The 25,590-nt window shown below is 44.5% G+C and overlaps 1 protein-coding gene across 1 annotated transcript in view; it reads right to left on the bottom strand.

Moving 5' to 3' along the window:
- Window positions 1-7,373: 7,373 nt before the first annotated feature.
- Window positions 7,374-25,590, bottom strand: part of LOC309556417 (uncharacterized protein) — a gene marked incomplete at both ends in the record, with an annotated part of 117,202 nt that continues 98,985 nt past the window's right edge. Inside the window, one exon of the mRNA XM_082258883.1 lies at window positions 7,374-7,382. Within this exon, the coding sequence (XP_082115009.1) occupies window positions 7,374-7,382 (9 nt within the window). The remainder of the gene's footprint in view (window positions 7,383-25,590) is intronic.

Genomic DNA, 25,590 nt, shown 5'->3' with positions numbered 1-25,590 from the left:
AAAACACATTCCATACTTATCATAGGAGAGATAAGGGAGACTGAGGACTGGGAGTTGCTGTGGTCCTGATAAATGGGTTGAATGAAATGTCTTCATACGCTGTTTTATTTCAGATAAAGGAATCTCCGCACATTTCATGGTACCAGGTTATATAGTATGGGGCCGGGTCAGAGACATTCTATTAGTATGATGTAGTTATAGTTATATACACTCACCCGCCACTTTATTAGGTACACCTTGCTAGTACCGGGTTGGACCCCTTTTTCCTTCAGAACTGCATTCATTCTTCGTGGCATAGATCCAACAAGGTGTTGGACACATTCCTCAGAGATTTTGCTCCATAGTGACAAGATAGCATTACCCAGTTGCTGCAGATTTGTCGGCTGCACATCCATGATGTGAATCTCCCGTTCCACCACATCTAAAAAAGGTGCCCTATTGGATGAGATGTGGTGTGTGGAGTCCATTGGAGTATAGTGCAGTGTTAATTTCGTCGACTAAAACTGACTAAAATGTTTTCGTCGACTAAATGAACACAATTTTAGTCGACTAAAATACGACTAAAACTAAAACAATTCAGATGACTAAAATACGACTAAAACTAAAATGGCATTTTAGTATTAAGACTAAAATACGACTAAAACTAAAATGGCATTTTAGTCATAAGACTATAACTAAAACTAAATAAAAAATTTACATCATCAAAATTAACACTCCTCTGCTGGCCATTTCTATATCGGCAACACAATTCCATCCAGAGCATGTAATAATAGCACATTAAAGTTTAAACATGTATTCCACCACCGCATACACATAAGTAAGGAGCATCTACTAAGCTGCTGAAAACTAAACAATTAAGAAAAAGGCTTTTCTTATATTTTTCCCTAATATTTAATGTTGGTAATATATTCAGGTGATATGTGCAATGACATTACAGCCAATGGAGTTTACAGCAGTGTTAATTTCATCAAAGAAAACGTTTTCGTCACCGCTTTCGTCACCGGCATTTTTCAACTGACGAAAACGAGACACAAAGTATAGCACATTTTTGTCAAATGACGACAACTATGACGAAAATCAAATCCGTTTTCGTTAATGAACGAAAACTAAACGAGAATGTGAGACAGGGACGTGTACCCAACTTCCGGTTTTCACGGAGCTCCGCCTGTGTGGCGTCTGGCGTGGCGTGCCCTGTGATGTCCGACGTGAGGAGTGGACTACTACAAGAGAGTCGATTCGAGACCAGTCACCTGACCTCAGCAGAGCACTGCAGCTGCAGCACTACAGCCAGACGCGCCAGGCCCGACTTATCACTGGCACTGGCACCCGGCCACCACCACATCCAGAGCAGAGCACCCACTGTGAGTTAACACCTGGGCCAGCTATTACTGCCTCCCTGAGTCCCCTCAGACCACTCACCAGTCACCACTTTCATCCGATTCCGCCATCCATCCAGGACTGTGTGCGTACATATAGGCCGCTGAGGCCCGCCCGGCCCATCCTGTTCAACAACTTCAGTTCAGAGTCAGACCAGAGACCACCCTTAAACCTGAGACCCCCATCCAGCACTCTGAGCAGCACTGTGTGCACTCACTGCACTGACTGCAGGCAGCAGCATTACAGGCCTCCTCTCTGACCTGACCATGATCATTTAGATTACTAAAATGAAGGACGTTTTAGTCGACTAAAATGTAAGATGTTTTAGTCAACTAAAATGTACTGGAGTTTTAGTCGACTAAATACGACTAAAACTAAAACACTTGCAGAAGACTAAAATGGGACTAAAACTAAAATGCCATTTTAGTCCTAAGACTAAAACTAAATTGAAATTTGCTGCCAAAATTAACACTGGTACAGTGACCTCATTATCATGGTGAAGAAACCAGTGGTGAGATGATTGGAGCTTTGTGACATGGTGCATTATCCTGCTGGAAGGAGCCATCAGAAGATGGGGACACTGTAGTCATAAAGGGATGGACATGGTCAGCAACAATACTCAGGTAGACCGTGGGGTTTAACCACTTGCCGACTGGTCACAGTAATCCTGCTATGGCATTGCGGCTCCCCTGGGTCCAGTGACGTAGACCTACGTCACTGAACTCCTAGTGGTCTCGGCGGCGCGGCCGCGCCGCCGGAGGCTCGCTCCCGCTGCGTTTAGACCCAGCAGGAGTCAGGCCGGGGGAGGAGAGGCAGCGATTGCCGCCTCCCTTCCCCGATCATTGGGGAAAGTGTGAGAAGACCCACCTGCTTATGTAAACAAAGCAGGCGGATCTTCTCAGTGACAGACAGGAGGAGATCAGCAGATTCAGCATAGCTGAACCTGCGATCTCTGCGTCTGTCATAGAACCCCCCCTCCCCCCACACACGTCAGTAAGCATGAGGCATACATTTAACCCTTTGATCACCCATAGGGTTAACCCCTTCCCTGCCAGTGTCATTAGTACAGTAACAGTGCATATTTTTAGCACTGATTACTGTAGTAATGTCACTGGTCCCTCCAAAAGTGTCAAAAATGTCAGTTAGGGGTCCGATCTGTTCGCCGTAATGTCGCAGTCCTGCAAAAAATCGCAGATTGCCGCCATTACTAGTAAAAAAAAAAAAACAATAAAAATTACATAAATCTTTCCCGTAGTTAGTAGACGCAATAACTTTTGCGCAATCAAAATATGCTTATTGCGATTTTACTGAACCACATTATTATTATTATAGTTTACAAATAATTGCATGCCAAAAAAATTACCATCAGTGCCCCCCTTACATCAAAATCCCCATTAGAGTTCCCCCTTACATCACATTCTCCCTTGCATTAGGGACCCCATTAGAGTCCCCCCTACATTTGGGTCTCCAGCAGAGTCCCCCCTTACATCAGGGTCCCTATCAGAGAGCAAGGTAAATCAGAGTCTGCCTTAGGAGTCCTCCCATCCTAAATCAGAGTCCCCTTTGCATCAGGGTCCCCATTAGAGTTCCCCTTACATAAAGGTCCCCATTAGATATCCCCTTACATAAAGGTCCCATTAGATAATCAAGGTCCCCATTAGAGTTGTCCCTTACATCAGGGTCCCCATTAGAGTTCCCCTTACATCAAGGTCCCCATTAGAGTCCCCCTTACATCAAGGTCCCTATTAGAGTTCCTCTTACATCAAGGTCCCCATTAGAGTCCCACTTACATAAAGGACCCCATTAGAGTTCCCCTTACACTAAGGTCCCCATTAGAGTTCCTCCTACATCAAGGTCCCCATTAGAGTTCCCCTTACATCAAGGTCCCCATTAGAGACCCACATACATAAAGGTCCCCATTAAAGTACCTCTTACATCAGGGTCCTCATTAGAGTTCCCCTTACATAAAGGTCCCCATTAGATATCCCCTTACATCAAGATCCCCATTACAGTTCCCCTTACATCAGGGTCCCCATTAGAGTTCCCCTTACATCAAGGTCCCCATTAGACTCCCACTTACATCAAGGTCCCCATAATGGCGCTTTTCTACTGCATGGAACCGTACCGGTTCGGCACACTTTTGTGCTTTTCCACTGCTGGTACCGCATGGTATAGGGTCGGAACGGTTCGGTTCGGTACGGTATAGGTTTGCTTTTCCACTGCATGGAACCGAACAGTACGGTACGGTACGGCTCTGAAAAAACAGTACCTACTCGATTGTGGTTCCAACAGGTACCAAACTGGTACCATATCCCACAATCCTTTGCATGCAGTCACTACTAGCCACTGATTGGTCAGAGAATCCCACCCACCCCGTTGTTATCCCACCCACTTAACTTTAGTACTACTTTAGTGGAAAAGCAAACCTATACCATACCGTACCGAACCGTTCCAACACTATACCATGCGGTACCGCAGTGGAAAAGCAAACCGGGCCAAGCAGGGCCGAGTAGAGCCGAGCCGGTACTAGCCGGTACTTGGAAAAGTGCAGTGGAAGTGGAAAAAGCAGTGGAAAAGTGCCATTAGACTCCCACTTACATCAAGGTCCCCATTAGAGTTCCTCTTACATCCAGGTCCCCATTAGAGTCCCATATACATAAAGGTCCCCATTAGAGTTCGCCTTACATCAAGGTCCCCATTAGAGTCCCACTTACATAAAGGTCCCCATTAGAGTTCCCCTTACATTAAGGTCCCCATTAGAGTCCCATCTTACATAAAGGTCCCCATTAGAGTTCCCCCTTACATTAAGGTCCCCATTAGAGTCCCCTCTTACATAAAGGTCCCCATTAGAGTTCCCCCTTACATTAAGGTCCCCATTAGAGTCCCAATTACATAAAGGTCCATATTAGAGTCCCAATTACATAAAGGTCCCCATTAGAGACCCCCATACATAAAGGTCCCCATTAAAGTACCTCTTACATCAGGGTCCTCATTAGAGTTCCCCTTACATAAAGGTCCCCATTAGATATCCCCTTACATCAAGATCCCCATTACAGTTCCCCTTACATCAGGGTCCCCATTAGAGTTCCCCTTACATCAAGGTCCCCATTAGACTCCCACTTACATCAAGGTCCCCATTAGACTCCCACTTACATCAAGGTCCCCATTAGAGTTCCTCTTACATCCAGGTCCCCATTAGAGTCCCATATACATAAAGGTCCCCATTAGAGTTCCCCCTTACATCAAGGTCCCCATTAGAGTCCCATTTACATAAAGGTCCCCATTAGAGCCCCCCTGTTTGGTTGGATTTGCTCTTCAGTACCCACACACAGCACATTGCTCCGAGCTCAGCATCTCTAGACTGTCCTGTTGTATATTTATTTATGTTCTGTAGATTAAGCTGCATAATACAGTAACAGCTTCCCCATAAATATGGAATAAATACAAGTGAGGAGCTGGAGATGCCATAAGAGGCGGCTCACTATAATGTCTGGATTCTGCAGCCGTCTCCTTTCCAGCCGATAACTGTCATGATTTGGGAGTGAGCCAGACACAAGTTATTGGGAGGGTGACTGCGATTCTTACTAAGGCACTCCTCATACTAATGCTGCTATTATACAAATCTCTTCATATCTCACAGCACATCTTAGCCACTTTTTACAGTGCAAACGCCCCTGTGCTATGATTGGGGTTACAATTAATATTTACAAAAAAATTTACAAGTCTACATGAATACATTACTGACACAAATTATTTGTTTAACCACTTGCCGTCTGCTCACTAGAGCACTACTGCGGCAAAGTGGCTGTTGTAGGTCTGGCGACATAGACCTACGTCGGCAGACCCTCCCCCTTCTCTGCGGCGCGCGCGCGCCGCCGGAGGCTCGCTCCCACTGTATTCAGTCACAGCGGGAGTCGGGCCAAGATCGGGCCGCTGCTCTTCCCCGATCGTCGGGGAATCGAGTCTGGAGATCCGCCCACTTGTGTAAACAAAGCGAGCGGATCTCCTAAGTGACAGGCAGGGTCAGATTGCAGGGTTCAGCATAGCTGAACATGAGATCTGTCCCTGTGTCACTCAGTCACCTCCACCCACACATGTCAGTAAGCACCAGGCATACATTAACCCCTCCCTCTCCAATAAAATTAACCCCTTCCCTGCCAGTGTCATTTTTACAGTAACAGTGCATATGTATAGCACTGATTACTGTAGTAATGTCACTGGTACCCCCAAAAGTGTCAAAAATGTCAGTCAAGGGTCGGATCTGTCCACCGCAATGTCGCAGTCCCGCAAAAAAAAATCACAGATCGCCGCCATTACTCGTTAAAAAAAAAAAACACCAAAAACGACAGAAATCTTTCCCTTAGTTAGTAAACGCAATAACTTTTGCGCAAACCAATCAAAATACGCTTATTGCAATTTTGTTTACCAAAAATATGTAGCAGAAAACAAATTGGCCTAAAATGAAAAAAAAAATTTGATTTTTACATTTTTTTGGGGGGAATTTCATATAAAAAAATGTGAAAAATATTGTTATTTTTTAAAAATTGTCGCTCTTTTTTTGTTTATAGCGCAAAAAGTAGAAATCGCACAGGTGATCAAATACCACCAAAAGAAAGCTCTGTTTGTGGGGAAAAAAAGGATGTAAATTTCATTTGGGTACGGCGTCGCACGACCGCGCAATTGTCAGTTAAATTCGCACAGCGCCGAATCGCAAAAAGTGGCCTGGACGGAAGACAGCAAAATCCTCCGGTGGTAAAGTGGTTAACCACTTTACCACCGGAGGATTTTGCTGTCTTCCGTCCAGGCCACTTTTTGCGATTCGGCGCTGTGCGACTTCAACTGACAATTGCGCGGTCGTGCGACGCCGTACCCAAACGAAATTTACGTCCTTTTTTTCCCACAAACAGAGCTTTCTTTTGGTGGTATTTGATCACCTGTGCGATTTTTACTTTTTGCGCTATAAACAAAAAAAGAGCGTTTATTTTGAAAAAATAACAATATTTTTCACATTTTTTTATATGAAATTCCCCCCAAAAAAGATGTAAAAACCAATTTTTTTAAAAGTTTTTGGCCAATTTGTTTTATGCTACATATGTTTGGTAAAAAAAATCGCAATAAGCGTATTTTGATTGGTTTGCGCAAAAGTTATTGCGTTTACTAACAAAGGGAAAGATTTCTGTCATTTTTGGTGTTTTTTTTTTAACGCGTAATGGCGGCGATCTGCGATTTTTTTTGCGGGACTGCGACATTGCGGCGGACAGACCGGACCCCTGACTGACATTTTTGACACTTTTGGGGGTACCAGTGACATTACTGCAGTAATCAGTGCTATATATATGCACTGTTACTGTAAAAATGACACTGGCAGGGAAGGGGTTAATTTTATTGGAGAGGGAGGGGTTAATGTATGCCTGGTGCTTACTGACGTGTAGGGGGGGAGGTGACTATGTGATTCATGGACAGATCGGATGTCCAGCTATGCTGAACAGTCCGATCTGTCACTCCCTGTCACTATGGAGATCCGCCCGCTGTGTTTACACACAGCGGGCGGATCTCCAGACTCGATCCCCGACGATCGGGTAAGAGCAGCGGCGATCGCCGCTGCTCCTCCCCTGGCCCGACTCCCGCTGTGAATGAAAACAGCGGGAGCGAGCCTCCGGCGGCGCGCAAGTGCCGCCCAGAAGGGGAGGAGTCCAGTCACGTTAATACTACGTGACTGGACGGGAACGAGCCACTCTGCCGCAGTAGTATTACTGTGAGCGGTAGTAGAGTGGTTAAAGTAACTCATTGCCGAATCCCAAAAAATGGGCTGGTCATTAAGAGTGCAAATCCTTCCGGTCCAGAAGTGGTTAAAGAGAACCTGTTGCTATTCTTTGCATAGATAGCCCACACTTGAAATCCTGAACACTTTCATTTCAGAGATCTTCCTTTTTTTAATAACAGAAAAAAAAAAAAAAAAAAAGTTAAAAAAAAAAATAAAACTATCATCACAAAATTCACTTCACCTACAAAAACAGAAACAATTATAAGCTGAATGAATCAGAATGTATCGCTCTGTGTCCCAGAGAAAACGGTCGGCGGCGCGGGGTGCTCTGAGGACGAGGAGGCGGCTTATAATGCGGCAATTCAACCAATTATTTCAAATAAAGCTTTCATAATTCAGGACAGGATGAAACGTCTGCCGGAAAACGGGTATTCAATGAGGTTCTATTGTACAGTGTGTGTTTTAGAGGCGAACAAAGCGCTAATGCCTTTTGTTACTTTTTATCTAATGCCTTAAATACGGTAATTCCGCAGATAAGGCTGTGATTGGAGCAGATGCCGTTCTTCTTATTTTACATATCTGCGACTGTTTAATCTGGCTGAGAAATAAAATCTTGTCTCCAAACTGTGCTGCCAGAAAGTACATCCTTGCAACCAATGCTTCTTATATTGTAAAGCCATCATGGCTTCCAGGCCGATATATTAACCACTTCTGGACCGGAAGGATTTGCCCCCTTAATGACAAGGCTATTTTTTGCGATTCGGCACTGCGTTACTTTACCAGAAAATTGCGCGGTCGTGCGACACTGTACCTAAATAAAATGGACGTCCTTTTTTTCCCACAAACAGAGCTTTCTTTTGGTGGTATTTGATCACCTCTGTGATTTTTTTTTTTTTTGCGCTATAAACAAAAAAAGAGCGACAATTCTGAAAATAAAAAAACAATATTTTTCACATTCTGCTACATTACATTCTCAAAAAAAAAAATCAAAATTTTTCATCCTTCTAGGCCAATTTGTATTCTGCTACATATTTTTGATTAAAAAAAAAGCCCAATAAGCGTATTTTGATTGCTTTGCACAAAAGTTATCCCCTACAATCTAGGGGAAAGATTTATGTAATTTTTTTTTTTTTTTACTAGTAATGGCGGCGATCAGCGATTTTTAGCGGGACTGCGACATTGCGGCGGACAGATCGGACCCCTAAAAAAACAAGATTTTTCACATTCTGCTATAAAACATTCCCGAAAAAAAAAAAGATTTATAATCAACATTTTTCATTCTTAAAGCGGAGTTCCACCCTAGTTATACATTTTTTTATAAAAATACCCCCGGGACAGTCAGGGCTAGCACATTCCACAATGGCTAGCCTCTGATCTGTCCCGGGTTGCACTTACCTTTCAGGAGAAATACTTACCTTGAAATTGTCTTCTCCAGCGCTGCCATCTCGGGTGTGGGCAGCTTGAAGCCAGCGAGATCCTCTTCCGCGTCCTCTTCGGTCCTCTTCCTCCTTCTTCGGTCCCACGATGCACTGCACCGGCCCCGACGTCACTTCCGGGTCGCGCGCGTCATCCCTCCACAGCTTCTGGGCATGCCCAGAAGCTGTTTAGAAGGGAATGACGCGCGCGCCCCGGAACTGACGTCGGGGCCGGTGCAGGCGCAATGATTCCTGGGAGCGATGACGTTCAGCTCCCAGGAATCATTGCAAAAGCCAGGAAGTGACGAATCGCCGTGGCCGCCGAGGGGAGGAAGAAGGAAGTAAGGTGAGTATATTTTCTCTAAAAGGTAAGTGAAAAAAAAAAAAAAATTGCGATTATCCATTTGTTTTTCAGGTGACCGGGAGCGAGAAGATGGAGGTAAGTATACATTTCGGGTGGAACTCCGCTTTAAGTGCCGGGTCACACTTGTGCGATGCGGGAAGGCTGCGAATTCGCAGCCTGTTTCCGCATCGCAAACGCACATCTGGCAGTTCACACTGCCATATGCGATACGCTGGGGGTTTCAATGAAATGTTAACGACACCCCCAGTTTGATCGCATATCGCAGTGCGATCTGACAGATCCTGATGCAGCTGAAAAAATGTGCGACTTTTGTGCGGGTTACTGTGCGAATTTAGCCATACAAAGTGTATGGCTGAATTCGCACTGCACATCCGATCGCATGTAATGAAGGAGCAGTGCGCTCCGATATTACATGCGATCACCGTACACGCGGAAGTGTGAACCGGCACTTAAAGCGGAGTTCCGGGCACAAAATCGATGTTTTTTTTTTGTGCCCGTCCACTAGTTCTGGATAACCTGAAAAGGAATTGGATAGTTAGGTTTTTTTTTTTTTTTAAAACTCACCTTGTAATTGACGATCGTAAATACTCACCTCAGGGTACTTCCTCCCTCGGAGCCGCGGCTCTCCCCGTCACTTCCTGCCTCGCGATGATTCCTGGGAGCTGAACGTCATCGCTCCCAGGAATCAATGCGACGGCACCGGCCCCGCACGTCATTTCCGGGCGACGCCGCATTCCCCTGCTAAACAGCTTCTGGGCATGCCCAGAAGCTGTTTAGGAATGCGGCGCCGCACCGGAAATGATGTGCGGGGCCGGTGCAGGCGCATTCTGGGACAAGAAGACGCGGAAGAAGACGCAGAAGAGGACCGCGCCGGCTTCAGCTGCCCACAAGAGAGATGGAAACGCTGTGGAAGAAATTTTATAAGTGAGTATTTCTTCTAAAAGGTAAGTGCGAACCGGGACAGATCAGAGGCTAGCCATTGTGGAATGTGCTAGCCCTGACTGTCCCGGGGGTATGCTTGTTGAAAAATCACATCTGTGCCCGGAACTCCGCTTTAAGGCCAATTTGTATTCTGCTACATATTTTTGGTAAACAAAAAAACACAATAAGCGTATTTTGATTGGTTTGCGCAAAAGTTATCGCCTCTACAAACTAGGGGAAAGATTTATGTCATTTTTATTTTTTTATTAATTTTTACTAGTAATGGCGGCGATCTGCGATTTTTAGCGGGGCTGCGACATTGCGGCGGACAGATTGGACCCCTAACTGACATTTTTTACATTTTTGGGGATACCAGTGACATTACTACAGTAATCAGAGCTAAAAATATGCACTGTTACTGTAATAATGACACTGGCAGGGAAGGGGATAACCTAGGGGTGATCAAAGGGTTAAGTGTGAGCCTAGGGGAGTGTTTTCTAACTGTATGGGCAAGGGACTTGTGAAATGATCACAGGGACCTGTGATCCTATATAGAAGGATCACAGGCACTCTGTGATCATTTCAGAGAGAAGATTAGTCAGTTGTGTTTACAAGCGCTGACCGTCCTCTCTCAGCGTAGAGTGATCGTGGATGCCCAGCGGCAATCGTGGCCGCTGGCCCCCGTGCATCGGCATCCCTGTTGCCTAGTGGGGGTGGGAGCACACCTGGGTGGGAGCGCGCCAGCAGCGGCGCACGCTCGCCCCCCCCCCCCCAGCACCACGCGCACGACCAACGTAGAGCTGCATCAGTTCGCGCAGGAGAGGCTGCCTGCCGCAGGTCTTAATGTAGGTAACCAATTCCCATGAATCAGCGTACCTGTAAGTCGGCTCGGAGAAGTGGTTGTACCGGGGTGATATGCAGCTGCGGGCATCAACCCGATATCGTTCTATAGAGTCGGCGGTCGGCTTTCAGAAGATAACACAAAAAAGGAAAGAGAAAACGGGACTTTCACGGTGCTGACTTCCCCACTCAGAATGATCCAAAATACATAACTCATAAAAGTTATTACCGTACTTTATTCATTTACAATAAAAATATTATCATAGATCAGTATTTCTTAACCCTTTTTCATTCAAGGCACCCTTTAAAATGCCACACAATCTCAGGGCACCCCATTCTAAAATGTAAAAAACTAAACTAAGCATCCACATGCGAAGGACACCCAACATTAGAGGTGATTTATTTTTCCAAAGCAAAATACATCTTTGCACACTGGTTCTGACTAGTATTCCAATGTTTCTCTTCTCCCTCGGTTTCTCTTCCTCACTCAGCTAATGTGAACCCCAGTGCTGAAGGAGAGGGGAAGGTGCCCGACGTTCTCCTTATCAACCGATTTCATCATTCATTTTGTCACTGGAGGCTAGAAGGTTGTAATGGTGCACAATGAAATCCTGTGCCTTGGGGTAACTAATAGGCAGGCTTGATCCACCCGCTGGCTTGTTTACAGTTTTTGGGCAATTTCTAGGTATTTTGCCAAGGCACCCCTGAAGTCACCTAAAGGCACCCCAGGGTGCCTGGGCACCTTGGTTTAAAAAGGCTGTCATAGATCACAAATAAAATCCTCTACCCAGGAATGGTATCACACATGATAAAACAAATACATGAATTCACCACCCTCAAACTATAGAAGTTCAAACCCTCCCACAGATCTGCTGTATCATACAGTATGACTGATGTAAGTGAAGGAGGGAAGCAGACTCCTCCCGATGCGTTTTGTCTTTCTGGCTTCCTCAGGGGTACTTATGGCACTTTTCCACTGCAAGTACCGGCTCGGCTCTACTCGGCCTTGATTGGTTTTCCCCTGCTTGGCCCGGTTTGGTTTTCCACTGCATGGTACTGCATGGTACGGTGTTGGAACGGTTCGGTACGGTTTGGTATGGTTTGCTTTTCCACTAAAGTAGTACTAAAGTAAGTGGGTGGGATAACAACGATTCTCTGACCAATCAGTGGCTAGTAGTGACAAACAGTCAGCTGCATGCAAAGGATTGTGGGATATGGTACCGGTATGGTACCTCTTGGAACCACAATCGAGGTGGTACTGTTTTAGCGAGCTGTACCGTTCGGTTCCATGTAGTGGAAAAGCGCCGCGTACCGTACCGTACCGAACCATTCCAACATCTTACCATGCGGTACCAGCAGTGGAAAAGCGCAAAAGCGAACCGAACCGTTCGGTTCCATGCAGTGGAAAAGCGCCATTAGTAAAGAGGGTTCAAATAGGTGAATAGCTGAATTAAGGTCTCAGAGGGAACTATGGACATCCATTTCAGATAGTCAGGTAATCACCCAATGTTCCAAGGGGTTTTCGGTGCAGCGCGATTTCTCTAAAGGGTCAGAGACTTCTTTTGAGCATTTCTCGCGTGTAGGGCAATCCATTGAAATGAATGGGATGCCCTACACGCAGTGCTCGGAAACGTGTGGAACTGATGGTGTGAACGGTGCCTCAATCTGCTTTTCTTTCCAAAGGGGCAGTGCCTGAATAAAAATGGCACTGCCCCTTTGGAAAAACATTCCACTTCTAGATCCCTCAGGTGATGGTTAGGATGTAAAGATACTCCACAGGAGACAAGAGAAGTACTTCATAGTGTAGTTAGTTAGTCATTTGAGATCAGGGCTCTGATGAAGAGGGTTCTCCCTTGAAACACGTCAGCCCCATCACTACGGACGGCTTCCAGTCCTCCTTCTTTATCGAAAACTACTTCTTTTTCTGGAGGTCTCTGGATTGCAAAAGAAACCTTTACCATGCTTACCATTAGCATATGTTTGTGAGTACTATGTGTGGCATGTGTTTTTATCTTACAATAAATGTCTTATGATATTGCGCTAGGTCGGTGCACCCTTCTCTTGTTTTCTATGTTTGCAGTCTGTATGGATACCCATCGTCCTGAGAGGGCAGCAAGATCCTAGAAGCCAATTAAACAGCCGTCCCTTTAACATAGCACTCGAGGGCAGGAGACTGTATTTGTCTGATGATGGATCTACACCAGGGGACATTGTTTTTGTTTTTTAAATAAAGAAATTGTCAAAAACTGTCTGTGTTTTTATTTTTGACACTTTTTTTTTGGTGAATGAATACACATTCACTTGGGTGAAATTCCAGATTCGGATAAACCCCCTGCCTTCAGACCCCTACAACCACTGGCCAGGGTTGTGGGGAAGAGGCCCTTGCCTTCATCAACATGGGGACTTGGGTGGGGGAGCCCTCTTACCCCAAATCACCCACCCCATGTTGAGGTCATTTGGCCTGGTATAGTTCAGGAGGGGGGGGGGGGGATGGGCGCTCGCTCACTCCCCCTCCTCTTTTCTGGCCTGCCAGGCTGCATGCTCGGATTAGGGTCTGGTATGGATTTTAAACTCTGATCACACCTGAGCATTCCGAATCTGCAGGACACTTGTGCGATGCCATTACTTCTTAACCACTTCTGGACTGGAAGGATTTGCCCCTTTAATGACCAGGCCATTTTTTGCAATTCGGCACTGTGTTATTTTAACGGAAAATTGCACAGTCGTGCGACGCTGTTTTTAAATAAAATTGATGTCCTTTTTTTCCCACAAATAGAGCTTTCTTTGGTGGTATTTGATCACCTCTGCGATTTTTATTTTTTGCACTATAAACAAACAATTCTGGAAAAAAAAAACAATAATTTTCACATTCTGCTATATAACATTCCCAAAAAAAATTAAAAATCAAAATTTTTAAACATTTTAGGCCAATTTGTTGTCTGCTACATATTTTTGGTAAAAAAAAAATCGCAATAAGCGTATTTTGATTGGTTTGCGCAAAAGTTATTGCATCTACTAACTACGGTAAAGATTTATGTAATTTTTATTGTTTTTTTTTTTACTAGTAATGGCGGCGATCTGAGACTTTTTTCGGGACTGCGACATTGCGGCGGACAGATCGGACCCCTAACTGACATTTTTGACACTTTTGGGGGGACCAGTGACATTACTACAGTAATCAGTGCTATACATATGCACTATTACTGTACTAATGACACTGGCAGGGAAGGGGTTAACCCTATGGGTGATCAAGGGGTTAAATGGGAGCCTAGGGGAGTGATTCTAACTGTGTGGGGGGGGGGCGTGGCTTGTGAAATGATCATAGAGACCTGTGATCCTATATAGAAGGATAACAGGAGCTCTGTGATCATTCCAGGGAAAAAATATAATTCTATCAGTGTCTGGTTAAAGCTTGTAGTAGGAGATTTCATCCTCCCCTGACTGTCCTATGAGGCTGCAAGGCCCCTGACCCTCTGTCTAGTTTGGCCCTGTGCTGATCGAATGCACTCTCCCAAAAAAAAAATACTCTCTAGCAACACACACCAAACTGAGCATGTGCAGAGTGACTCCAAAGGCTCTGTATTATCCGGACCTGTTATGGGGACAATGCAAGAAGGGAAGGATGAAACAGCCTTTTTACACAATGCAGAGGATTAACCCCTTAGGTTCCACAGTGAGTATAACTCGTGTGCTTTACTGCATATACAGACTGATTTTACTGTTGTGGGTTTAGTAACACTTTAAATAAAAAGAAGAATTCATTCCATTTCACCGGAATATCTTTATATATATTTTTTCATTATATAAAACATGAATAATGACTCCGTATAATTGTATGACTCCGCTCTCAGCACTTCAATGTAAAGCCACTTCTGCGGCGACGAACGCACGCTCGCATACAAGGATTGCCATAGAGACCACAATATTTAAAGGCGCTGTTTGTTTTAAGGAAGAAAAATATTAAAACATCGCTTGTCACTTTGTCAGCGCGCTGCGTGTCCCTGATCTGTGAGTCACGGCGGGAATACGAGCGCTCGGCAGCCACGGGGAAACTGTAATTACCATGACAAAGAAAGTGCGCTAATGGTTACCAGATACCGCCAGGATCAAAGGAGGAGATCTGCGCAAGACAAAAGGTTATAATTGCCGCGGACCGGCGGCAGGAAATTGCTGCGTGATGGCAGCTTGCCGCGTGCGATATTTGTGCCCGGGGTACGTCAGATCTGAGAGCTAAATTATAGATAAGCGGCGTATCCGCCCGGGGTCACCTGAATGATATGTGCAAACAACCCCGAGCATAGAAACAAACAACTGTAATCCGGGATGAAGAGGGACGCCGGCGATAATCAGGCTGGATGTACCGCCGCCGCGGCTTCTACACGCCGGCAGCTCTCCAGGTGAATCAGAAAACGCATAAATTAACCCGAGCCGCAGGAAAGTGCGCTGTCTTCGCTTTTGAGGAGCAATATTTGATTGACTTTAACCACTTAAGCCCCGGAGGATTTGGCTGCTAAAAGACCAGGGGTTTTTTTGCGTTTTTTTACTGCGTGACTTTGACAGACAATTGCGCGGTCGTGCGACGCTGTACCTAAACGAATTTCACGTCCTTTTTTTTCCCACAAACAGAGCTTTCTTTTGGTGGTATTTGATCACCTGTGCGATTTTTTGATCATGCGCTATAAACAAAAAAAGAGCGTAATTTTTGCAAAAATAACAATATTTTTCACTTTTTTTTATATGAAATTCCCCCCCAAAAAAATGTAAAAATCTAAATTTTTTAACATTTTCGGCCAAATTGTTTTACGCTACATATGTTTGGTAAAAAAAATCGCAAAAATCATATTTTGATTGGTTTGCGCAAAAGTTATCGCGTTTACTAACAAAGGGAAAGATTTTTGTCATTTTTGGTGTTTTTTTTTTTAACGAGTAATGGCGGCGATCTGCGATTTTTTTTGCGGTACTTCGACATTGCGGCGGACAGATCGGACCCTTGACTGACATTTTTGACACTTTTGGGGGTACCAGTGACATTACTGCAGTAATCAGTGCTATATATATGCACTGTTACTGCAAAAATGACACTGGCAGGGAAGGGGTTAACTTTATTGGACAGGGAGGGGTTAAGTGTGTCCTAGGGGCGTGTTTCTAAATGTAAAGGGACATGGCTATTGGTGTAAAAGCAAAGATCAACGGTTCTACATAGTAGAACTGTCAGATCTTCATTTTTACACCAGGGAGAATGACAGGCGGCTTGTTTACATAAGCCGCTCCGCCTTTCTCCCTTCACAGGAGCGATCGTAGTGTGACCGGCAGACATCGAGTCCGCCGGACACACGCACTGACTTGTCTGTGAACGAGCCGCGGCGGGCGCGCGCCCACCCGCAATAGGCTCGCAAGTCAGTGACAGGCGAGTGACGTATCGATACGTCACTCTGCCTGGCCGGGGCTGACCGCCGCAGTATATAGTCGTGCGGCGGTCGGCAACCGGTTAAAGTATAAAGCTAAAAAAAAAAAATGTGCATGAATAAATTTGTTTATTAAAAGCTTGCAGACAGCCCGCGCCGCAGATATACTGCAGGAGGCTGGCACGGCTGGGCGAATCGCCGTACCCATGCGAGCGTAGGGGCGCGTGTCGATTCGCGAGCTGGGAAGATGATCTGCGGGCCCGGCGGCTGCAATTGCCACCAGACTCCCGCGATCAATTCCCCCGGGAAGACAGAACCACGGTCCGCCGTTGTAAACACAGCAGACCGCTGTTCTGTCATCAACCAACACAGAGCTCCTGTGTTTTTTCTATTTAGGAACACAGGTCCCTGTCTTGATTCCAGAAGCCCATCCCCCCCACAGTTAGAAAACACCCCCTAGGCTCACATTTAACCCCTTGATCACCCTTGGTATTAACCCCTGCCCTGACAGTGTCATTAGTACAGTAACAGTGCATATTTTTAGCACCAATTGCCGCCGGGCACCAGCGATCGCTCCCCGCTGAGAGAGAACACAGGTCAGCTGTTGTAAACACAGCAGACCGTTGTTCTCTCCAAAATGATCACAGAGCGCCTGTGATCCTTCTATATAGGATCACAGGTCTCTGTGATCATTTCACAAGTCCCTCGCCCATACAGTTAAAAAACACTCCCTAGGCTCACACTTTGATCACCACTGGGTTAACCCATAGCTCCCAATTGTCCCTGATTTCGAGGGACTGTCCCTGATTTGGAGCAAAGTCCCTCTGTCCCTCTTTCCTCCTCATTTGTCCCTCCTTTTAGTCCGATCTATGTAGTTATATATAAAATAAACTTTTCATCTTTCAAAAAGTGTTTCCCAGTGCTCAACCTTTCATCCCATTTCTAAATTGCCACATTTGTAATTTTTAAGCCAATATAAAGGAATAGTAGTGATAAAAACAAAAGCATTTATGGGTTTAACCAGGGCTTTTTTCTCAGAAAAAAGGTGCAGGAACTCAACGGCGACCCTTTGTTTACAAGTGATAGTGGTGAGCAGGGAGCAGAGGACCTGAGCCAAAGGTGGTGGAACTGAGTTCCACCAAGTTCCAGCTAAAAAAAAGCCCTGGGTTTAACTAATCCTTTTTTTTTTTTTTAATCATCCTCCTTTAAGAGGGCGTGGCAGGGGGTGTGTCCTATGCCTACATACTTTTGCTAGTAGGTGTCCCTCGTTCTCATCTCAAAATGTTGGGAGATATGGGGTTAACCCTTTCCCTGCTAGTCTCATTATTACAGTAACAGTGCATATTTATAGCACTGATTACTGTAGTAATGTCACTGGTCCCCCCAAAAGTGTCAAAAATGTCAGTCAGGGGTCCGATCTGTCCGCCGCAATGTCGCAGTCCCTCTAAAAATAGCAGATCGCCGCCATTACTAGTAAAAAAATAAATAAAAATGGCATAAATTTTTCCCCTAGTTTGTAAACGCGATAACTTTTGCGCAAACCAATCAAAATAGACTTATTAGGATTCTTTTTTTTTTTTTTTTTACCAAAATTATGTAGCAGAATACAAATTGGTCTAAAATGATGAAAAAATTTAAATCTTAATTTTTTTATGGGAATGTTATATAGCATAAAGTGAAAATAGTTTTTTTTTTTCAGAATTGTCGCTATTTTTTTATTTATAGCGCACAAAATAAAAATCGCACAGGTGATCAAATACCACCAAAAGAAAGTTCTATTTGTGGGGAAAAAAAGGACATCAATTTTTTTTTGGGTACAGCGTCGCACGACCGCGCAATTGTGAGTTTAAGTAACGCAGTGCTGAATCGCAAAAAAAAAAATGCCCTGGTCATTAAGGGGGAAAATCTTCCAGTCCACAAGTGGTTAAGCACTTCAGCTCCAGAAGGTTTTACCCCCTTTATGACCAGGACATTTTTTGCTATTCAGCACTGCTGTACTTTAAAAGAAAACATTTTGTTTTTTTTAACCACTTTACCACCGGAGGATTTTGCTGTCTTACGTCTGGGCCACTTTTTGTGATTCGGCGCTGTGCGACTTTAACTGACAATTGCGCGGTCGTGTGACGCCGTACCCAAACGAAACTTACGTCCTTTTTTCCCCACAAATAGAGATTTCTTTTGGTGGTATTTGTTCACCTGTGCGATTTTTACTTTTTGCGCTATAAACAAAAAAAGAGTGTTTATTTTGAAAAAAAAACAATATTTTTAACATTTTTTTATATGAAATTCCCCCCAAAAAATTTTTGTCCAATTTGTTTTCTGCTACCTATGTTTGGTAAAAAAAATCACAATAAGCGTTGTTGCGTTTACTAACTAAGGGAAAGATTTCTGTCATTTTTGGTGGTTTTTTTTTTTAACGCGTAATGGCGGCGATCTGCAATTTTTTTTGCGGGACTGCGACATTGCGACGGACAGATCGGACCCTTGACTGACATTTTTGACACTTTTGGGGTTACCAGTGACATTACTACAGTAATCAGTGCTATATATATATGCACTGTTACTGTAAAAATGACACTGGCAGGGAAGGGGTTAATTTTATTGGAGAGGGAGGGGTTAATGTATGCCTGGTGCTTACTAACGTGTGGGGGGGGGGGGAGGTGACTGAGTGACACAGGGACAGATTGCATGTTCAGCTATGCTGAACACTGCAATCTGTCACTGTTTGTCTCTTAGGAGATCCGCCCGCTCTGTTTAACACAAGCAGGCGGATCTCCAAACTAGATTCCCCGACGATCGGAGAAGAGCAGCGGCGATCGCCGCCGCTCCTCCCCTGGCCCGACTCCCGCTGTGACTGAAAACAGCGGGAGCGTGCCTCCGGTGGTGCACGCGTGCCGCCCACAAGGGGCGGAGTCCAGCGACGTAGGTCTATGTCACTGGACGATAACGAGCCACATTGCTGCAGTAGCAGCAATGTGAGCAGTGGTAAAGAGGTTAATCATACTTACCTAGGTGGATACTGCTTCGGCCCCCCCCCCCCCCCCCCGGCTCTAACACTGAGAACCGAGCAATCAAACACAGCCAATCGCTCGGTTCTCAGAGCTCCATGAGCAGAGAACTGGGGACTGTCATTCACCGCTGTCTGCTCTGCACTCACTGGAGCACTGGGCTGTGGAAGGGGGTGGTAGTGGCCGGCTCAGGCTCTCAGCTAGGGTTGACACTTTTTCTTCAAGCAAACCTGAACATTTTAGTGACGCACAGTCATTTTTTTTTGTTTTAGCAAGATTGTAACAGACCTGGGGACACCTTTGGGCACTCCAAAGGTAATAGTAATGTGGCACACATAGTGCCCCCCTCACCCTCCAGTCAAACCCTGCTCCGAGCCACATTCCTGTCTGAACAGTGCGCCCAGGTTTCAGGTGGACTGAAACCCAGACATATGATTCCAAACCATGACTGTCCTGGTGAATCCCGGACAGGTGGAAACCCTACTCTCAACAGCTCCCTTAGAGGTTGACCCGGGTGGCGGTCCAGACATGTGGGGGGATCCCAACCATATGGTCACATTTCTTCCCGAGCCGGGACCGGCTGTGTGAAGTCAGCCGACAGCGGGATTCAGCCCGCTGTCGGCTGAAATTGGGTCACAGGAATGCACAACAAACTGCATTCTTGTGATCCACAGGAGAAGAACAGCCAAATGAACTGTTCTGAGCCACATTCCTGTCTGAACAGTGTGTCCAGGTTCCAGGTGGACTGAAATCCGGACACATGATTCAAAACCATGACTGTCAAGGTAAATCCTGGACAGGTGGGAACCCTACTCTAAACGGCTCACTGAGAGGCTGAGCAGGGTGGCGGTCCAGGCATGTAGGGGGATCCCAACCATGTGGTCGCGATTCTTCCCGAGCCCGGACCGGCTCTGTGACGTCAGCCGACAGCGGGCTTCAGCCCTCTGTCTGCTGAAAATGGGTCACAGGAATGCAGACTGTGTACGCATTACATTCCTAAGCGCAGGTAAAACCCCCTTTTTTCTTCACAGGAATGCAGAACAAACTGCATTCTTGTGATCCACAGGTTGAAACCAACTTTGGCTGTACTTCTCCTCTAACTAACAATTTTGCGACGCTGCAACGCTGTATCCAAACAAAATTGATATAATTTTTTCCCCCACAAATAGGGTTTCTTTTAGTGGTATTTGATCACCTCTGGGTTTTTTATTTTTCGCGCTGTAAACGAAAAAAAAAAAAACAATAATTTAAAAAAAATAAAACAATATTTTTTACTTTCTGCTACATAACATATCCAAGAAAAAAAACTGTAAAAATCGAATTTCTTCATAAATGTAGGCCAATATGTATTCTGCTACATGTTTTCGGTAAAAAAAAATTCTCAATAAGCGTATATAGATTGGTTTGCGCAAAAGTTATAGCTTCTACCAATTATGGGACATATAGTGGAATTTTTATTTATTTATTGTTTTTATACTAGTAATGGTGGTGATCAGCGACTTATAGCGGGACTGCGATATTGCGGCAGCCAATAGGACACTAACTGACACTTTGTGAAAAAACACTTTTTGGGGACCAGTGACACTACTGTCACTGTACTAATGACACTGGCTGGGAAGGAGTAAAACATCCAGGGCAATAAAGGGGTTAAATGTGCGCCTAGCCAGTGTTTATGTGTTTTCTATGAGCTGCTTTAATTAAGGGATGTGCTGAATTTTATTCCCTGCTTTGAAAGGAAACAAAATCCAACACATCCCTGCAGACAGGACAGAGTTCTGTATTGTTTACATAGGCAGAGCTCCGTTCTGTCTTTCTCCTCGCCAATTATTGGCTGGCACCCGCTGATCGGCTTGTGCTGTGACCAATCACAGCACAGCTGGCTTGGACGCCCCTACCCGAAAGTGCGGGATCGTGCACTAGGTACTTGATCCCGTGCAGAAGAGCCACTTTCCTGCCGTATTCCTATTTGAGGCAAGCGGTTGGCTACGTTTAGGCTAGCGTCAAAAGCAGGCGTTTTATCCGCATTTTTTAATCCTTACGAACGCCTGTCAACATTCTGTATGAATTGTGTGCATTGCGGTGGACAGTGTCATTCACATGGTCGCATTTGCATCGAGTGAGAATTTATCCAACATGTAGCATTTGACTGGCTTTACCGCTCCCTAACATCTCCCCCTTGCTTTTCAATTTAACATCTCCCCCTTAACCACTTCTGGACCGGAAGGATTTTCCCCCTTAATGACCAGGCCATTTTTTGCGATTCGGCACTGCGTTACTTTAATGGACAATTGCGCGGTCGTGCGACGCTGTACCCAAACAAAATGTACGTCCTTTTGTTTCCACAAATAGAGTTTTCTTTTGGTGGTATTTGATCACCTGTGCGATTTTTATTTTTTGCGCTATAAACAAAAAAACAGCGACAATTTTGAAAAAAAAAAAAAAAAACAATATTTCTCACATTCTGCTATATAACATTCTCAAAAAAAAAAAAATGTAAAAATCAAAATTTTTTAACATTTTAGGCCAATTTGTTTTCTGCTACATATTTTTGGTAAAAAAAAAATCTCAATAAGCGTATTTTGATTGGTTTGCGCAAAAGTTATCGCAGCTACTAACTACAGGAAAGATTTATGTCATTTTAATAGTTTTCTTTTTTTACTAGTAATGGCGGCGATCTGTGATTTTTTGCGGGACTGCGACATTGCGACGGACACATCGGACCCCTAACTGACATTTTGACACTTTTGGGGGTATCAGCAGAGATGTATAGTAACGAAGTAGAACTACTTAAGTACTGTACTTAAGTACCGAAATGCGGTATCTGTACTTTCCTAGAGTAGAATTTTTTTCTCCTACTTCTACTTTTACTTCACTACATTTTTTCGATGATTTCGATACTTCTACTCAAGTATTTTTTTTTTGTGCTGCATAGTTACTCGTTACTTTTAAAAAAATTACCACTGCCAGAACAGTAGATGGCAGGTTTCATGAAGTTCAAAAAAATGTGTATAATGTCATTTGTAAATCAGCGCATATGAAAATAAAGGCTGTGTATAATAAAAGCTGCTATACCAAATCTTTCCAATAAAAAGAAAATATGAAACAAACAAATAAATGGTGCTACAGCGCTTAAAGTGCATCAAGAAACTACTAACAAACACAGGTTAATCATTTGAAATAATAAAAAACAATATGATGTTCAAACTTTTGACTTCTTTCTTTAATAACTACATAACACAGTACTTGTACTTCTACTTTCAGTACTTGAGTAGAAATTTTTTTTCAAAACTACTGGTACTTTTTACTTTTAGTACTTAAGTAGCAAATTTTTTGAAAAAACTACTTGCAATACTTAAGTAAAAAAAATGTTGAATACTTTAGTACTTCTACTTGAGTAACTTTTTCTGCGAGCACTTCCACTTCTACTTAAGTAACTTTTTGATCGAGCACTTGTACTTTTACTCAAGTAGAAATTTCGAGTACTTTATACAAGTCTGGGTATCAGTGACATTACTACAGTAATCAGTGCTAAAAATATGCACTGTTACTGTAATAATGACACTGGCAGGGAAGGGGTTAACCCTGTTGGTGATCAATGGGTTAAATGTGAGCCTATGGGAGTGATTCTAACTGTGGGGGGGGCGTGGCTTGTGAAATGATCATAGAGACCTGTGATCCTATATTGAAGGATCACATGGTCTCTGTGATCAACCCAGGGAGAACGGTCAGCTGTGTTTGCATCAGCCTACCGTCCTTCTCTCTCAGCAGGGAGCAATTGCCGGTGTCAGGCGGCAATCGGAACCGCTTGGCCCGTGCATTGCAGTCCCCGCTGCCGAGTGGGGGTGGAAGCATGCCGCTGGCGGTGCGTGCTCGCCCCCTAGCTGCAGGCGCGTGACCGACGTAGGTCTACGTCGGTTTGTGCAGGAGGGCCAGTGAAAAGGCGGCCATGGTCGGCAACCAGTTAAACTCAGTTGTTACATGACGTTACTTGTATATCAAGACGTCGCTTGTTAATCAAGTCAAAATGGATTAAAACATTTTGCTTGTCTTGCAAAACGCTCTCAAACCAAGTTACTCTCAATCCAAGGTTTTACTGTACATATTATGTATTCCTCTTCTCCCTATTCCATATGTAGTTCCTATCCCTCTTCTGTAGCACTAAATCCACCATGACAAATCCCCCCCTCCCCCCTCCACAGGAATACTCTTGCTGCACTATAAGTGGAACGCACAGAAAAAAAGGCGCGTTAAATACAATCAACAGCTCTACTGAAACTCGATGGCCGCGCCGCTATGCAGTTTAATGTTTCTTAATGTAACTGTTGGGAAAAGAGTCTAATTATAGGCTTGTATTACGCCAAGTATTCTCAGCGGGTTATGTAAACGCTTTTAACGGAGGCATTACCAGGATCAGTCATTTTCATTTCCAGCTTAACCCCTCCGGAACCGGCCGTGGTGCAATCTGGAGCTCGCTAACTTTGTGCTGCAATGGAATCTATAGGGGGCGATAGTGAGGAGGCCCGGACCGGCACTCTGATCTTATAAGGCATGTGTCAGAAGGGTGGAATTTACTAAGACTGAAAATGGGTTTGTCAAAGCAAATTCTACTCCAGAAAAACAAGAGCTTTGAAATATATTAGTGGTTTAGGGTTTGTTAGTGTGGAAGGTGTAGAAGTTAGAAGTCTCAAACATTTGATAAAGTCATCATATTCACTCCATTTACCTAAAAGCCCAATTGGATTATCATCAATTTAAGTCAGCTAAAAAGGTTCAGGGTGCTTTAACGCCTTCCTGCCCATTGCTGTCTCTCTAACCACTTAAGCCCTGGAAGATTTTACCCCCTTCCTGACCAGGGCCTATTTTGCGATTCGGCACTGCGTGATTTTAACGGAAAATTGCACAGTCGTGCGACGCTGTACCTAAACGCATTTGACGTCCTTTTTTTCCCACAAACAGAGCTTTCTTTTGGTGGTATTTTATCACCTGTGCGATTTTTTGATCATGCGCTATAAACAAAAAAAGAGCTACAACTTTGCAAAAATAACAATATTTTTCAAATTTTTTTGATATGAAATTCCCCCCAAAAAAAATGTAAAAATCAAAATTTTTTAACATTTTAGGCCAATTTTTTTTTTACCATATGTTTGGTAAAAAAAATCGCAAAAAGCGTATTTTGATTGGTTTGCGCAAAACTTATTGCGTTTACTAACAAAGGGAAAGATTTTTGTAATTTTGGCGGCGATCTGCGTTTTTTTTTGCGGGACTGCGACATTGCGGCGGACCGATCGGACCCTTGACTGACATTTTTGACACTTTTGGGGTTACCAGTGACATTACTACAGTAATCAGTACTATATATATGCACTGTTACTGTAAAAATGACACTGGCAGTGAAGGAGTTAACTTTTTTTGAGAGGGAGGGGTTAAGTGTGTCCCTAGGGGCGTGTTTCTAACTGTGAATGGATGTGGCTTGAGGTGTAAGAACAGTGATCAACGGTCCTACATAGCAGAACCGTCTGATCACCATTCCTACATAGCAGAACCGTCTGATCTCAATTCTTACACAGGGAAGAATGACAGGCGGCTTTGTTTCGGGTCTCGGGTCCGCCGGGCACACGCGCGGGGGGTGTCCGTGAGCGAGCGGGAGCGCGCCTCCGGCGGCGCGCGTTTGCTCCCTAGAGCCTCACAGGCTAGCGACGTAGTCCTACGTCGCTTTTCCTGTAAGGGGCTGACTGCTGCCATAAATAGTCGAGCGGTGGTCGGCAAGTGGTTAAAACCACTTGCTAAACCAGCCCCTGCAATTATACAACGGCAGGTCGGCAGGTTCCCGCGAATCGCTGTACCTGTATGGCGGTTTGCGGGAGCGCTCCTGTAGTCGCGCCCGCGCCCACTCGACACTGGGGCACCCGCAATTACTCCCCGTGAAGGGAGAACGGCGGTCTGCTGTTATAAACACAGCAGACCTTTGTTCTCTCTGGTATCAGGTGTAAAATGACTGAACCAGAAGTGAACCCCAAAGCCTATCCACTGGCCGATGCTCAACTTACAAAGACTCTTCTAGATCTGGTACAGCAGGCTTCCAATTACAAGCAGCTTCGCAAAGGAGCCAATGAAGCTACAAAAACTTTAAACCAAAAGTAAACTATTAGGAACACAGGTCTCTGTGTTAATATTAAAAGCCCACCTTCACCACAGTTAGAAAGCACCCCCTAGGCTCACACTTAACCCTTTGAGCACCCCTGAGTTAACCCCTTCCCTGCCAGTGTCATTATTACAGTAACAGTGCATATTTTTAGCACTGATTACTGTAGTAATGTCACTGGTCCCCCCAAAAGTGTCAAAAATGTCAGTTAGGGGGTCCGATCTGTCCGCCGCAATGTCGCAGTCCTGCTACAAATCGCAGATCCCCGACATTACTATTAAAAAAAAAAATATATATATATATATATATATATAAAATGACATAAATCTTTCCTCTATTTTGTAGACGCGGTAA

Source organism: Pelophylax lessonae, assembly GCF_965119305.1.
Source record: "Pelophylax lessonae genome assembly, chromosome: 5".
NCBI lineage: Eukaryota > Metazoa > Chordata > Amphibia > Anura > Ranidae > Pelophylax > Pelophylax lessonae.
The sequence above is the reverse complement of the archived record's forward strand: the minus strand, read 5'-3'. Positions and strand labels throughout refer to the sequence as shown.